The following is a 15,036-nucleotide window of genomic DNA, read 5'->3' as shown; positions in this document are numbered from 1 at the left end:
TTAGTCTAGAGAAAAGAAGGCTTCATTGCTCTCTCCAACTCCCTGAAAGGAGATTGGAGGCAGATGGGGGTTGGCCTCTTCTCCCAAGGAACAAGTGATAGGACAAGAGGAAATGGCCACAAGTTGCACCAGGGGAGGTTTAGGTTGATTTTTAGGAAAAAAACTTCTTCCCTGTAAGGGTTCCCAAACTCTGGAACAGGCTCCCCAGGGAAGTGGTGGATTCTCCATCCCTGGAGGTGTTTAAAAACTGTGGAGATGTGGTACTGAGGGACACAGTTTAGCATCTGCCTTGGTAGAGTTAGAGAATGGTTGGATTCCATGATCTTAAAGGTCCCATTCAATGATTCTATGTAGTTAATTTATTCCCTTTTCTCCCCATGAAACATCCAAACTTCAGACTGAGGAGAGGAATTTGGAGTGCTGCTGGACAAGACAATTTAAGCTCTCTGAAAACTGAGATTCAAAGCTTCTCTCCAACAATGATTGACACATGGTGAGTGGCAGCCCAGCTTGCAGAAGGTTAGCAAGGAAAGGGTGTAGGACTGCATTAAAAACTCAGTTCCTAAGAGTCTTTCCCTGGGATCATGGAGAAACTTTGTCATCTGTTGAAACTCTCGCTTCCAAATCCCCAGTTCTTGGTTTCAAAAGAGTAAGGGGAAATAGAAAGCCACTCACTTGTTGCAAGGTTACCATAAGAACTCCCAGATCACATTAAAACTCTAGAAGGTGTTTTGAGGTTCCTGAAGCAGCCACTCTCAAACATACCTGCACCATGATGTTGTCACTAGAAGCTGCTTCTTGAGCTTCATTGATCCACCGTTTGACCACATCGTAACTGATCTTCATCATGTGCTGGAAGAAGCCACAAATTGAGACCCCAGAGATAAATTAACTATAGAAGCACAGTGAAGCACCACAAACCTTGCTAAAAGGCTTTGAGATACTTTAGGGCTTTGCCCCATGCTCCAGGGTAAGAAGAACTCCCCAATACAAAGTCTGTGTGGAGAAAACTCACTCAGAGAGGTTTTGGTTATATTCATACTAGGAAAATATACCTGCCTGTGGTCAGGCCAGCAGGAAGACTTCAGCTGTCAGCATCAATGCAGCTTTGTTTGCACCCTCAAGGTGCTAACAGGGTCTACTCCATCTCATCAGCTGAACTTCCTGCCTCCTGCTCTGTCCTTCTGATTTACTAGTGCAGTCTCTTGATCCCCCACACCTATAAAGCAGCGTTTCTCTTGCACCTCAAACTCTCATGTTTCCACTTTTATTCTTCCTTTTAAGAAAAACATTAAGCTAACAAAGTATTTCCCAGCCTTTATCTCCTAGATAAAGAGAAATACAACTAAATTCTTGAGTGTGAGAAGCCAAGAGTCTGCTTGAGACAAAGGAAACTCCAGTGCTTTTTAGTTCTTTTCCAGTGAGATGATGAAGAGGAGTCACCTCAAAGGAAAAGGGGGTGAAGAAACAAAAGAAGATAAAGGCCAGGTAGAGCTGCAAATGCAACAGGTGAACTTCTGCAGCTGTTTGAGCTGATTTTTCTAGCTCAGACATAGAAGAGAGGTGAACGCTCCAGGGATAGGCCATGGCCAGGTGGGGTTGGTCTCTTGTCCCAGACAACCAGAAATGGAACAAGGGGATACAGTCTCAAGTTGTGCCAGGGGAAGTATAGGCTGGATGTTAGGAGGAAGTTGTTGGCAGAGAGAGTGATTGGCATTGGAATAGGCTGCCCAGGGAGGTGGTGGAGTCGCTGTCACTGGAGGTGTTGAAGCCAAGCCTGGATGAGGCACTTGGTGCCATGGTCTGGTTGATTGGGCAGAGCTGGGTGCTAGGTTGGCCTGGCTGAGCTTGGAGGTCTCTTCCAACCTGCTTGATTCTATGATTGGAGCACTGGGGAATGTAGATTTAGGTTTTTGGGGTTGGGGAAAACTTCAAGGGGGTTTGCCATGGTAGTTGCTTTGCAATGTCTATTGCTGTATTTCTCTCTCTAAACACAATTCTGTACTTTCTCTTCCATTTGATTTGAGAGTTTCATTTCTGTCAGCTCTCTTTAAAACCACAACAACTTCCCATGCACAACACGATGCAAAGCTTTACTTACTAAGGAGGACACCAATGCAGAACTAGACACACTGGGGACTTTATCCACGATGGCTTGCTTCATGTATCTCTCAATGGCTTGTAACATTGTACCCTGTGAAAAGGAGAAAGGCAGGGGATGAGCTGCTGGAGCTTAAAAGCACTGCGAGGCTAAAATACTTTGAGCATCTGAAATGCTCTCAGAAAAAGTTCTGAGCTCATCCTGAGAATGCAGAGTCCTGCAGGGAGACCTGAGCACCATCTGCCCAGTCCTGAAGGTTCAGTGGCAGGAGGTAAACTGGACTTAAATCCAATTTGTGACTGGGATTTCAAGCCAGATTTGGTGAAGTTGTTCAGCATCTTGGAGACAGCAACACAATCATTCTTCCTCAGGTGACAGAGCAGCCCCAAGGCATGACACTGGGAGCTAAGAAATGTGCCCCAAGGCTCGATACTGGGACCAGTTCTCTTTAATGTCTTTGTCAATCATAAGGATCAGGGGATTGAGGAACTCTCAACCAAGTTTGCAGCTAATATTAAGCTGGCTGGAAATGCTGTTCTGATGGAGGGTTAAAAGGCACTACAGAGGAATCAGGCTAAGCTGAATCCCTCTGAGGGCTTGAGACAAACAGTAAGAAGCTCAACAAGGACAAGTGCTGAATCCTGCATGTGGGTCACAGCAACCCCAGGCACGCTGCAGGCTTGGGGCAGAGTGGCTGGAAAGTGCCTGGTGCAAGAGACCTGGGGAGGCTGCACAACAGCTAGCTGAAGGTTAACCAGTGTGTGTCCAGGTGGTCAAGAAGGCCAACAGCATCCTGACTTGGATCAGACATATTGTGGTCAACAGGATTAGGGGAGGGATTGTCCCCCTGTACTTGGCACTGGCAAGGCCACACTTCAAATCCCAGGTTCAGTTTTGGGTCTCTCACTCCAATGTTCAAGAGACACTGAGGCGTTACAGCATGTCCAGAGAAAGGCAACAAAGCTGGTGAAGGGTCTGGAGGACTTCTGAGGAGCAGTTGAGGTAATTGGGATTGCTTAGCCTGGAGAAAAAGAGGCTAAGGGGACACCTCCTGACTCTCTACAACTACATGGAGCCAGATGGGTTTGGTGTCTTCTCTCAAGGCACAAGGGACAGGCCAACAGGAAACAGCCTCCAGTTGCCCCAGGGAAGTTTAGGTTGGACATCAGGAACAATCTCCTCCCCTAAATGAGGGTTAAGACCTGGAACAAACTGCCCAAAGAAGTGGTAGATCAGCACCCCTGGAGGGATTTAAAAGCCATTTAGATGCGGTGTTGAGGGACACAATTTAGAGGTGGAGTTGGCAGTGCTGGGTTAACAGTTGGACTTGACCTTCCAATCATTAAGGCTGGAAAAGGCCTCCATGATTCTCTAACCAAAGTCTACAGCAAAGCAACTTCAGATCAAAACCTAGAGTTCCAGACCTCCTGCCTCTTAAGTCTGTGCTACAGCCCCACAGAGCTCCTTGCATCTGCAGGGTGCTTCAGAGCAACCCTCCCTAAAGCAGCAGTTCCACCACTAATACAGCAGCACACACTGCTTCTAGTTCTCCATTCCAAACACCCTCATCAGTCATCTCTCCCCCAAGAGGGATGTGGCCTGTACTTACATCAGTGATCCTGCACAGTGCTCTGATGGCTGGGCCTCGGTACACATCTTCCTTCCCTGTCATGTCTTTGGTCAAACTAAAACAGGCAGAAACCACCTTGTTAATGCTTCCTGAACATCTCAAAGTGTTGTCTTTTTGTGACATTCAGCTCACTTAGCTGCTGTCATCTCGTCACTGCTGATGTTTTTAACAGCTAATTATACTGGATAGAAATTACTTCTTAATTATCAGCAGATTGAAAGGTATTAGAAACAGATTCCCTAACTCTAACCCATTCCAGCTTCTCACTACTCTCCTGCTCAACAACTTCCTCCTCACCTCCACTCTCACTCTCCCCACCTCCAGCTTTGCTCCATTCCCCCCAGTCCTGGAACTCCCTGACAGCCTAAAAAGTCCCTCCCCAGCTTTTTCGGAGGGACACAGAAAGGACACAATAAAATCACCTTATTGTGACCACAATACCAACCCCAGGAGTTGAAACTAAAACGTTAAGATGCAACTACTCCTTTCAGAGCTCTGCTGCTGTGTTTTCTCCTACCTGCTGGTGACAATGATGACATCCTCAGAAATGCTGGCCATCTCTTTGATGGTGAGGTAACACATCCTCCGCAGGGTTTGCTGTGAAGGTGCATTACAGAAAGCCATCAGCCACAAGGATCATTATAACTAAACACTTCCTAGACAGTGAAAAAGTTAAACAAACTTGAAAGTTAAACAGTCACAGAATCTCAGCATAGTGAGGGGTTGAAAAGAGACCTCTGGAGATCATCCAGTCCAACCTCCCGGCTAAAGCAGGTGTACCCAGAGCAGGTCACCCAGGGTCACAATGGCCAGGTTGAGTTTGGAATCTCTCTAGACAAGGAGACTCCACAACCTCTCTGGATGACCTGCTCCAAGGATTTATCACTCTCACAGTAAAGAAGTTTCTACTGGGCTCCCAGTCTGTGCCCATTGCTCCTTGTCCTGTCACTGGGTAACACTGGCAAGAGTCTGGCCTCATTCTCACACCCCCCATCCTTTAGCTCCTGCTGAGCATTGAGCAGATCCCCTCTGGGGCTGTTCTTCTCCAGGCTCAACAGCCCCAGGGCTCTCAGCCTGGGAACTAGACAATCCTTGTGGTCTCTTCCAACCCTATGAGTTTGCTCTCTGGCTTTGGGGCTGCACTTCTCTCTTCTCTCCTTAACTTTCTAACTAATCCATCTGCTTCCTAACCCACATAGTCGACCCTCCAAACTCACCTTGAACATAAGGCAAAGTCTGGGGTAAGGTAAAGGGGTGGGAAGGTGGCTGGGAGTCCCTCCTGGGGACTCTGGTTTCTGGGAGGGCTGTTGTGTTTCTGGATTACTTTTTACTTTGTCTATTTCTGTTTGTAGCTGTATATATACTGTAAATACCTGCTTGTATATTGTGCTAAGCTGTGCATACAAAGCTTCATTCCATTTCCACATGGGCTGAGGCTAGTCTGGGTGATTTTCTTAAGTGTGGGGGGGGAACACTCAAACCATCACAACAACCATTGTAAACAAACCATAAATCACCTCCAGTCGAGTTCTTTGCCTGCAGAGCTGAAGAACTTGCCACACCCAACTCCCACACCTCACTCTCCTACTGTTCTGTAGTTACTGCAAATTCAGACTGCAGCAGGGAGTCAGCAGAGTTGCAAACACCAAGTACTTACATCATTAGACTGAAATAACCTGGTCATTGCAAAAAAAGCTTCTGTGGCTTCAGTGGTTCCAAAGTGTTCACCCTGAAAAGAGCAAGAGAAAATCCACCATCTTTATCCAGCTGTCTCCACCTTCCAGCCCCATCTTCTAACACCTACTCCCACAGGACAAATCTTTTCTTTGAAGACCCTTCCCAGTGTGAGGAAGTTTCTCCCTCATCTTGTGTTTTCTGGGCAGCACAGGTTCAGTATTCTCTACTTGGTATCAATATCAATGGCATCCACACTGGGACAGTGAGGGAACAGTGTGAGGAGCAGTTTCTGTTCTCTCTATGCCTGCAGTCAATCCAGGCTGGAGATCAACTCTGTGGAGAAAGACTCAGGAATGCTGGTAGATGAAAAGCTGGACAAAAGCAGGCATCGTGTGCTGACAGCCCAGAGCCAACCCATCCTGGGCTGATCCTCAGCACCGTGGGAAGCAGGTGGAGGGAGGGGATTCTGCCCCTCTGCTGTGCTCTGCTGAGACCCCACCTGCAGCACTGGGGCCAGCTCTGGGGTCCTCAGCACAGCAGAAACATGGACCTGTTGGAGCAGAGCCACAGAAAGCCACTGCTGTGAGGCCAGGCTGAGAGAGCTGGGGTTGCTCAGCCAGGGGAAGAGATCTAGGGAGACCTTCTGGAGGCCTTTCAATATCTCAAAAAGGACAAAAAGAAACCTGGGGACAGACATCATAGCACAGCCTGTTGTGACAGGACAAGAGGTGATGTGTTTAAAGTAAAAGAGGGAAATTCAGACTAGAGAGAAGGAAAAAATTCTTTACTTTGAGGGTGGTGAAACACTGGCTCAGTCTGCCCAGAGTGGTGGTGAGGGACCCCTTGATGGAACCACTACAGGTCAGGATGTTTAGGAGTCTTCAACACTCTGATCTACTTATAGATGTTTCTGCTGCAGAGAGGTTGGACTAGATGACTCTGAAAGGTCCTTTCCAACCTAGACCAGTCTGTGATTCTACAATCACTCTCCAAACGCCTCCCCAAACAAAAAGACACCTTCCACTTCATCACTTCTTACCCTGTTTTCCTTCTTTATCTGGGCAAATACAAGCACCCATTCCACTGCACAGTGCTGCTGACAGATCAACCAGCAGCTCTCACATGGCAGGCAGAAAGGTCTTGCAAGCTACAGTGACACGTTCCTCACTCACCTTAGAGGCAAAGTTGGAGAGGAGAACATGATAATACAGCATAAACTCTCCCATTTCTGACCTCTGCAAAGGCTATTCTCCTCTACTGACAAGAAGAGGCATAAGAAACGGAAAGGGATTTGAAATTAGCCTCAGGAACATTCACTCTGGCTGGGAAGAAATGTCAAAAGTTACCTGGTTCAGCAAGTAAAGGATCTTGGTAAGGATGTGCAGGCATCTTCGTGGGTTTATAGGGGTCTCGTTAAAGAGCCGTGCCTACAAAGAGCAAAAACACTGCAGTGAAGTAGTGGCTGACAATAACCAATCCTCTTGCACCAGAACAGCAAAGCAGTTTGCTTTTTACCAAGCAGCTTCTAACTTTTTTCCTTCTAAAACTGGGTCCCAACAAGCATTTTCCTGTCAGTCACAGAATCATAGTCAGAGTTGGAAGGGACCAAAAGGATGAGCCAGTTCCAACCCCCCTGCCATGCCCAGGGACACCCTACCCTAGAGCAGGCTGCACACAGCCTCAGCCAGCCTGGCCTCAAACACCTCCAGCCATGGGGCCTCAACCACCTCCCTGGGCAACCCACTCCAGCCTCTCACCACTCTCCTGCTCAACAACTTCCTCCTCACCTCCAGCCTCACTCTCCCCACCTCCAGCTCTGCTCCATTCCCCCACTCCTGCCACTCCCTGACAGCCTCAAAAGTCCCTCCCCAGATTTTTTGTGAGGTGAGTTTGTAATTAAATAAGGTGGAATTAGGTGGTTTCAAAGTAGTAACTGAGTAATTCTAACTTTCCAGTTCTTCAGGCTAAGTAGTCTTTGGCTAAAGGTGCTATGGAAAGAATTAAGTTGTTAATACTTTTATTTTAGAGTAATATTGCTACTCATAGGTGGTAAGTTGAGTTGTCCTCTGTTCAGATGCTACCTGTCCAATAAACTAAATGTCCATGAGTTGACTCAAACACACAACTCCAGGCTGGGCAGTGCCAGGCTGGAGAGAAGCCCTGAGGAGAGGCACTTGGGGGTGCTGCTGGAGGAGAAGCTCAGCAGGAGCCAGCAGTGTGCACTTGCAGCCCAGAAAGCCAAGCAGAGCCTGGGCTGCAGCAGCAGCAGTGCGGCCAGCAGGGCCAGGGAGGGGATTCTGCCCCTCTGCTCTGCTGAGACCCCAGCTGGAGTCCTGCATCCAGCTCTGGAGCCCCTGGGACAAGAGGAACATGGAGATGCTGGAGAGTGTCCAGAGCAGGGCCAGGAAGATGCTGAGAGGCTGCAGCAGCTCTGCTGTGAGCACAGACTGAAAGAGTTGTGGCTGTGCAGGCTGCAGCATAGGAGGCTCCCAGGTGACCTTCTTGTGGCCTGCCAGGATCTGAAGGGGGCCTCAGGTTGCACCAGGGAAGGTTTAGGTTGGGCATGAGGAATAATTTCTTCAATGAAAGGTTTGTCAAGCCCTGGCCCAGGCTGCCCAGAGCAGTGGTAAAGTGCCCATTCCTGGAGGGTTTTCAAAGCTGTAGAGACGTGGTGCTGAGGAACATGGTTTAGTTGTGTCCTGACAATGCTGGGTTAAGAGTTGTACCAAATGATAAAGGTCTTTTCATACTGAAACAATTCTGTGATTCCATGCTATAACTGTTCCTACCTCCTGAAGCACAGCACTCTTCTCCAAATGCTGGAAAGGATTCGAGCCACTACCTGAGGAAGAAAAGAGACCTTCCAGTTAAACAAATGTTTCACAAGAAACAACAGAGCTCAACACGCAGCAACATCTCCTGTAGTTCACAAATACACCTCAATGCTACAGTGACATCCCTCTTGGAATAAAAGATGTTCTCCACCAACAGCTTTGAAGACACTTCATAGAATCAACAAGGTTGGAAGAGACTTCCAAGCTCATCCAGTCCAACCCAGCACCCAGCCCAATCCAGTCAATTAGACCTATCCAATCAACTAGGCCTATGAGGAGAGGCTGAGGGAGCTGGGGGTGTGCAGCCTGCAGAAGAGGAGGCTCAGGACAGAGCTCATTGCTGCCTGCAGCTGCCTGCAGGGAGGCTGTAGCCAGGTGGGGTTGGGCTCTGCTGCCAGGCAAGCAGCAACAGAAGAAGGGGACACAGTCTCAAGCTGTGCCAGGGTAGGTCTAGGCTGGATGTTGTTAGGAAGTTGTTGTCAGAGAGAGTGATTGGCATTGGAATGGACTGCCCAAGGAGGTGGTGGAGTCTCTGTGCCTGGAGGTGTTGAAGCAAAGCCTGGCTGGGGCACTTAGTGCCATGGGCTGGGTGCTTGGGCAGGGCTGGGTGCTAGGTTGGACTGGCTGAGCTTGGAGCTCTCTTCCAGCCTGCTTGATTCTATGATTCATTCAGGCTGGAAAAGACCCTCAGGATCCCCAAGTCCAACCAATATCCCTACTCTACAAGGTGCACCCTAAACCATATCCCCAAGCACTACATCCAGACAACTTTTAAACACATCCAGGGTTTGTTGACTCAACCACCTCCTTGGGCAGCTCATTCCAGTGCCTGATCACTCCTTTTCCATTAAAAGAATTTTCCTAATGTCCAGTTCAAACCTACCCTGACCCACAGTCATTTTTCATTTTTGGGTCATTCATTCCTCATTTTTCCCATCTCAAGCAGAAAAAAAAATGAGAATGAAACCAAATTTAACCCATTTGGTTGAGTTTCATATTTTGTGAGTCAGAATAGCATAGAATCAGTTAGGGTTGAAAAGGACCACAGGGAGCATCTAGTCACAAGCCCCCCTTGCCATGGGCAGGGACACCTTACAGTAGAGCAGGCTGCCCACAGCCTCAGCCAGCCTGGCCTTAAACACCTCCAGCCATGGGGCCTCAAACACCTCCCTGGGCAACCCATTCCAGGGTCTCATCATCCTCACGGTCAAGCACTTCTTCCTAACACCCAGTCTGAATCTACCCATGTCTAGCTTGGTTCCGTTCCCCCTAGTCCCATCAATACCTGACATCCTAAAAAGTCGCTCCCCAGCTTTCTTGTATGCCCCCTTCAGACACCGAAAAGCCACAGCTCAGGACGGCATCACTTCTACAGGCAACCTGAACTGTGCTTCCAGGCGGCACTGCGGAGCAGACCCGTGCGGTGATGGCTTCGTTCATCACGCACAGACCCACCACGAGGGCTTCTACCGCTCCCGGCGGGCACCCGAGCGCAGCCGCTCCCGGCGGGCACCCGAGCGCAGCCGCTCCCGGCACAGTCCAAACGCAAGGCACCGCCCGACTGCCGCCCCACCGCCAAGCTGAAGTGCAGATCTCGATCAAGCCTTGCAAGCACCGTTCCTCCCCCGCACACCGAGCGCAGGCAGAGGCGGTCAGCTTCAATCCACACGGCCGCGGGGGTCCGCTTTCCTCAGCTCGGCCCCGGGGGATCGGGGCGGGCCCTGCAGCCCACCGACCACCCAAAAAGGCCGGCGGAGGCTGCAGGGGACACCGCCACACCGGCAAGCACCTGCAGCCCACCGACACCCAAACAGGCCGGCGGAGGCTGCAGGGACACCGCCACACCGGCAAGCACCTGCAGCCCACCGACCACCCAAACAGGCCGGCGGAGGCTGCAGGGGACACCGCCACACCGGCAAGCAGGCGGCAGCTCCCTGCTCGGCGATCGTTACCCCACTCACCTCAGAGGCCTTTCACTTCTCCCTCCATGCCTCTCCCTCCCCTCAGCGGGCCTCACAGGCCGCGGCGCGCACTAAGCGCTTACCGACCGCTGGCCTCACGTCCCTCCCGCCGTGCCCGCCCCCGTGCCCGCCCCCGGCCGTCGCCAAGCCCGTACCGGACTCCTCATCCTTCTTGTCAAACTTCTTTATCATGTCGCCGGCGGCAGCTCCCCTCCCTCCGAGCAGCGCCGCCGCGGGAGCCGCCGGCGGAAGCACCGCCTCCCACCCCAGTCCCTGCCGTCTGACTGGGTAGCGGCGCTGTCAATCAACTCGTCGGCGCTAGGCGGCTGCCGTCTCCCCAAGCCACACCCCCTCCGCGCCGCCGGGGGGTAAGGGGGGGAGAGGGCGGCTCTTAAAGGGGCCGCGCCTCTATTTGGGGAGCGCTGCCTTAGCCATGCCCGCCCAGCCCCGGCACAGAGAAGTGAACACAGGCCTCAGGCACCTCTCGGGAGGGGGAGCGAAGGCAGCGGCTCACTGCTGTGCCCTGCTTCCCTGGAGCCCTGCTGTTTGCTGCCTCCCTCCGCTCCAGTAAAGATACAATCCAGGCAACTACAGCTACCTGCAGGGAGGCTGCAGCCAGGTGGGGTTGGGCTCTGCTGCCAGGCAAGCAGCAAGAGAAGCAGGGGACACAGTCTCAAGTTGTGCTGAGGCAGGTCTAGGCTGGATGTTAGGAGGAAGTTGTTGTCAGAGAGAGTGATTGGCATTGGAATGGGCTGCCCAGGGAGGTGGTGGAGTCTCTGTCCCTGGAGGTGTTGAAGCCAAGCCTGGCTGGGGCACTTAGTGCCATGGTCTGGTTGATTGGTTAGGGCTGGGTGATAGGTTGGCCTGGATGATCTTGGAGGCCTCCTCCAACCTGCCTGATTCTGTGACTCTATGATTGAGGTCTCAGTGTGGTCTTTCTGACGTGCAAAGAGCTGCCTTCACAGTGATGACACCCTGAAAAAACCCACAGAGGATGTGAAACAACATCTGTGAGAGATGCCTGATGCAGAAGTACCTGGAGGTGCTGGTCAATAGCTGGCTGAAGGTGAGCCAGCAGTGTGGCCAGGTGGCCAGGAAAGTCACCAGCATCCTGGCTTGGATCAGAAACTCTGTGGCCAGCAAGACCAGGGCAGGGATTGTCCCCCTAGACTGGCCACTGGTGAGGCCATTTCTGGAATCCTGGGTTAGCTTTTGGGCCTCTCGCTCCAAGAAGGAACATTGAGAGGCTGGAGAGGGTCCAGAGAAGGGCAATGAAGCCTCTGAAGGCTCTGAGGAGTAGTTGGGGGAACTGCAGTTGTTCAGTCTGGAGAAAAGGAGGCTCAAGAAAGACCTCATTGTTTACAGCTGCCTGTGTGGAGGTTGGAGCTGTCACCAAAATCAAGAATCTTCATGCTGGGTTTCGCATCAGAACCATAGAATCAGTCAGGGTTGGAAGAGAGCACAAGGAGCAGCCAGTTCCAACCCCCCTGCCATGCCCAGGGACACCCTACCCTAGAGCAGGCTGCACACAGCCTCAGCCAGCCTGGCCTGAAACACCTCCAGCCATGGGGCCTCAACCACCTCCCTGGGCAACCCATTCCAGCCTCTCACCACTCTCCTGCTCAACAACTTCCTCCTCACCTCCACTCTCACTCTCCCCACCTCCACCTTTGCTCCATTCCCCCCACTCCTGACACTCCCTGCCAGCCTCAAAAGTCCCTCCCCAGCTTTTTTGGAGCCCCCTTCAGATCCTGGAAGGCCACAAGAAGGTCACCTGGGAGCCTCCTCTGCTGCAGCCTGCACAGCCCCAACTCTTTCAGGCTGTGCTCACAGCAGAGCTGCTGCAGCCTCTCAGCATCCTCCTGGCCCTGCTCTGGACACTCTCCAGCATCTCCACAGCCCTCTTGTCCCAGGGGCTCCAGAGCTGGAGGCAGGACTCCAGCTGGGGTCTCAGCAGAGCAGAGCAGAGGGGCAGAATCCCCTCCCTGGCCCTGCTGGCCACACTGCTGCTGCTGCAGCCCAGGCTCTGCTTGGCTTTCTGGGCTGCAAGTGCACACTGCTGGCTCCTGCTGAGCTTCTCCTCCAGCAGCACCCCCAAGTGCCTCTCCTCAGGGCTGCTCTCCAGCCTGGCACTGCCCAGCCTGGATTGGTGCTTGGTATTGCCTCGACCCAGATGCAGGACCTTGCCCTTGGTCTTGTTGAACCTCCTGAGGTTGGCTTGTGCCCATCTGTCCATCTTGTTAAGGTCTCTCTGGATGGCATCTGTGCCCTGCAGCTTGCCTGCAGCAGCTCTGCTGTGAGCACAGACTGAAAGAGTTGGGGCTGTGCAGGCTGCAGCAGAGGAGGCTCCCAGGTGACCTTCTTGTGGCCGTTCAGTATCTGAAGGGGGCTACAATAAAGCTGGGGAGGGACTTTTGAGGCTGTCAGGGAGTGGCAGGAGTGGGGGGAATGGAGCAAAGCTGGAGGTGGGGAGAGTGAGGCTGGAGGTGAGGAGGAAGTTGTTGAGCAGGAGAGTGGTGAGAGGCTGGAATGGGTTGCCCAGGGAGGTGGTTCAGGCTCTGGTATAAGAAAAATCAAGGGATGCTGGTATAAAGGTCTCACAGACCAGATGCTCATCTTGAGGGTGTCTGTGACAAACTATAAACCACCAAACTCTGTAGAGATGTTTGTTTATAGCAATCAGTTGGCAATCTGCAAACCCAAACAAGGGCTACTGTAGGAGTGTCTGCAGCTACTCGTTGGAGATCTGTGATAAGCAATCTTGTAAAGACTCAGGCCTGCAGTGCCTGAGGAAAGCAAGAAGGGGATAAAGGAGAAGCAGGGATACCCTGACATCAGCAACAAAGAAGGGTCTGCTTGACCAGAGATGAGAAAGACCCTGGAAGGAAGAAGATGAGAAAGACCCTGGAAGGAAGACTGTGTGGGATGCTCATGGCAGATAACCATTCCAGACCACCAGGGTTGGAATCATAGGAATTGGGGTGGAGAATGGGAACACACTTATGTTAATGAACTCCAAGAAACAATTGGAGTTCAATAACCCTACCTCCTCTGATGAATATGTCTGCTCTTGGGACACAAACTGTGGCTTCTGCCAGCATGGGCTGTGCAGGATTGATGGAGCCATCCTGCCTGCACCCAGTGCTGTAATAAAACACAGCTACTGCAGAGCTCTGCCTGAGCTTTGGGGTTCATTTTGCAGGGCTACCCCATCCCTGGAGGTGTTTAAGAGCAGGCCCATCCCTGGAGGTGTTTAAGGGCAGCCCCATCCCTGGAGGTGTTTAAGAGCAGGCCCATCCCTGGAGGTGTTTAAGGGCAGCCTCATCCCTGGAGGTGTTTAAGAGCAGCCCCATCCCTGGAGGTGTTTAAGGGCAGCCCCATCCCTGGAGGTAAGAGCAGCCCCATCCCTAGAGGTCTTTAAGGGCAGCCCCATCCCTGGAGGTAAGAGCAGCCCCATCCCTAGAGGTCTTTAAGAGCAGCCCCATCCCTGGAGGTGTTTAAGAGCAGCCCCATCCCTGGAGGTGTTTAAGAGCAGCCCCATCCCTGGAGGTGTTTAAGGACAGCCCCATCCCTGGAGGTGTTTAAGAGCAGCCCCATCCCTAGAGGTCTTTAGGAGCAGCCCCATCCCTGGAGGTGTTTAAGAGCAGCCCCATCCCTGGAGGTGTTTAAGGACAGCCCCATCCCTGGAGGTGTTTAAGAGCAGCCCCATCCCTGGAGGTGTTTAAGGGCAGCCCCATCCCTGGAGGTAAGAGCAGCCCCATCCCTAGAGGTCTTTAAGAGCAGCCCCATCCCTGGAGGTAAGAGCAGCCCCATCCCTAGAGGTCTTTAAGAGCAGCCCCATCCCTGGAGGTAAGAGCAGCCTCATCCCTAGAGGTGTTTAAGGGCAGCCCCATCCCTGAAGGTAAGAGCAGCCTCATCCCTGGAGGTGTTTGAGGCCAGGCTGGCTGAGGCTGTGTGCAGCCTGCTCTAGGGTAGGGTGTCCCTGGGCATGGCAGGGGGTTGGAACTGGCTGCTCCTTGTGCTCCCTTCCAACCCTGACTGATTCTAGGATTCTATGAATTAGCTGAGTGACTTTTCCCCTAGAATTGCAAAACTCATGACCAGAAAACAGCCTTGAAGAATGACACAGATGTCATGGAGATGCTTTAAGTAGCTGTTTTCCCTTCCCTCCAGCTTAGGGCTTTTTGCCTGTCCTAGATATCTGCTGTTCAAGCAAGTGGTCTCCCATTTCTAAACTCTGGGAAGTGCTGCAAAATAAACACTTCTCCCTAAGGATCCAAAGCCAGTTTTATACAACCACTCAAGGGATGTGGAAACTTCCTGCCTAGCCACAGCCTGCAGCACACTTAACACTTCTTTTGCCATAAGAGAGGTGTTTGCTGCATTCAAAGCCCAGCAGCTTTGCAGAACTTCAGCACCTCGAGCATCTGAGAGCTTTAGGAAAGTTCACAAAGCTTTCTGAACCCTAGAATTGGTTTGGTTGGAAAAGACCTCTAAGATCACTGAGTACAAGCATCAGCTCAACACTACCTGTCCCAGGTTAGGGTGGATGCCTCTCCCAGTAGAATGAGCTCACCACAACGTGGATTTCTCTTTGGAAAGTCAGGGAAAGATGAAATTGTATTAGATGGAACGAGAGGACAGAGTCTCAAGTTGTGGCAGGGCAGGTCTAGGCTGGATGTTAGGAGAAAGTTGTTGGCAGAGAGAGTGATTGGCATTGGAATGGGCTGCCCAGGGAGGTGGTGGAGTCACCATCTCTGGAGGTGTGCAAGCAAAGCCTGGATGAGGCACTTAGTGCCATGGTATGGTTGTTTGGCCAGGGCTGGGTGCTAG

At 51.7% G+C, this 15,036-nt stretch overlaps 1 protein-coding gene across 1 annotated transcript in view; it reads right to left on the bottom strand.

Annotated features, from left to right (window-relative positions):
- The window catches only part of COPG2 (COPI coat complex subunit gamma 2), a 30,782-nt gene extending 20,336 nt beyond the window's left edge, over positions 1-10,446 (bottom strand). Inside the window, exons 1-8 of the mRNA XM_064142768.1 lie at positions 10,359-10,446; positions 8,198-8,250; positions 6,755-6,835; positions 5,389-5,460; positions 4,249-4,328; positions 3,711-3,786; positions 2,102-2,194; positions 766-852 (exon numbers count right to left, since the gene is read on the bottom strand). Coding sequence (XP_063998838.1) covers positions 766-852; positions 2,102-2,194; positions 3,711-3,786; positions 4,249-4,328; positions 5,389-5,460; positions 6,755-6,835; positions 8,198-8,250; positions 10,359-10,395 — 579 coding nt within the window. The 5' untranslated portion in view covers positions 10,396-10,446. The remainder of the gene's footprint in view (positions 1-765; positions 853-2,101; positions 2,195-3,710; positions 3,787-4,248; positions 4,329-5,388; positions 5,461-6,754; positions 6,836-8,197; positions 8,251-10,358) is intronic.
- Positions 10,447-15,036: the final 4,590 nt, after the last annotated feature.

Source organism: Pogoniulus pusillus, chromosome 4 (assembly GCF_015220805.1).
Source record: "Pogoniulus pusillus isolate bPogPus1 chromosome 4, bPogPus1.pri, whole genome shotgun sequence".
Taxonomy (NCBI): Eukaryota; Metazoa; Chordata; class Aves; order Piciformes; family Lybiidae; genus Pogoniulus; species Pogoniulus pusillus.
This window is presented reverse-complemented; position numbering and strand designations above follow the sequence as displayed.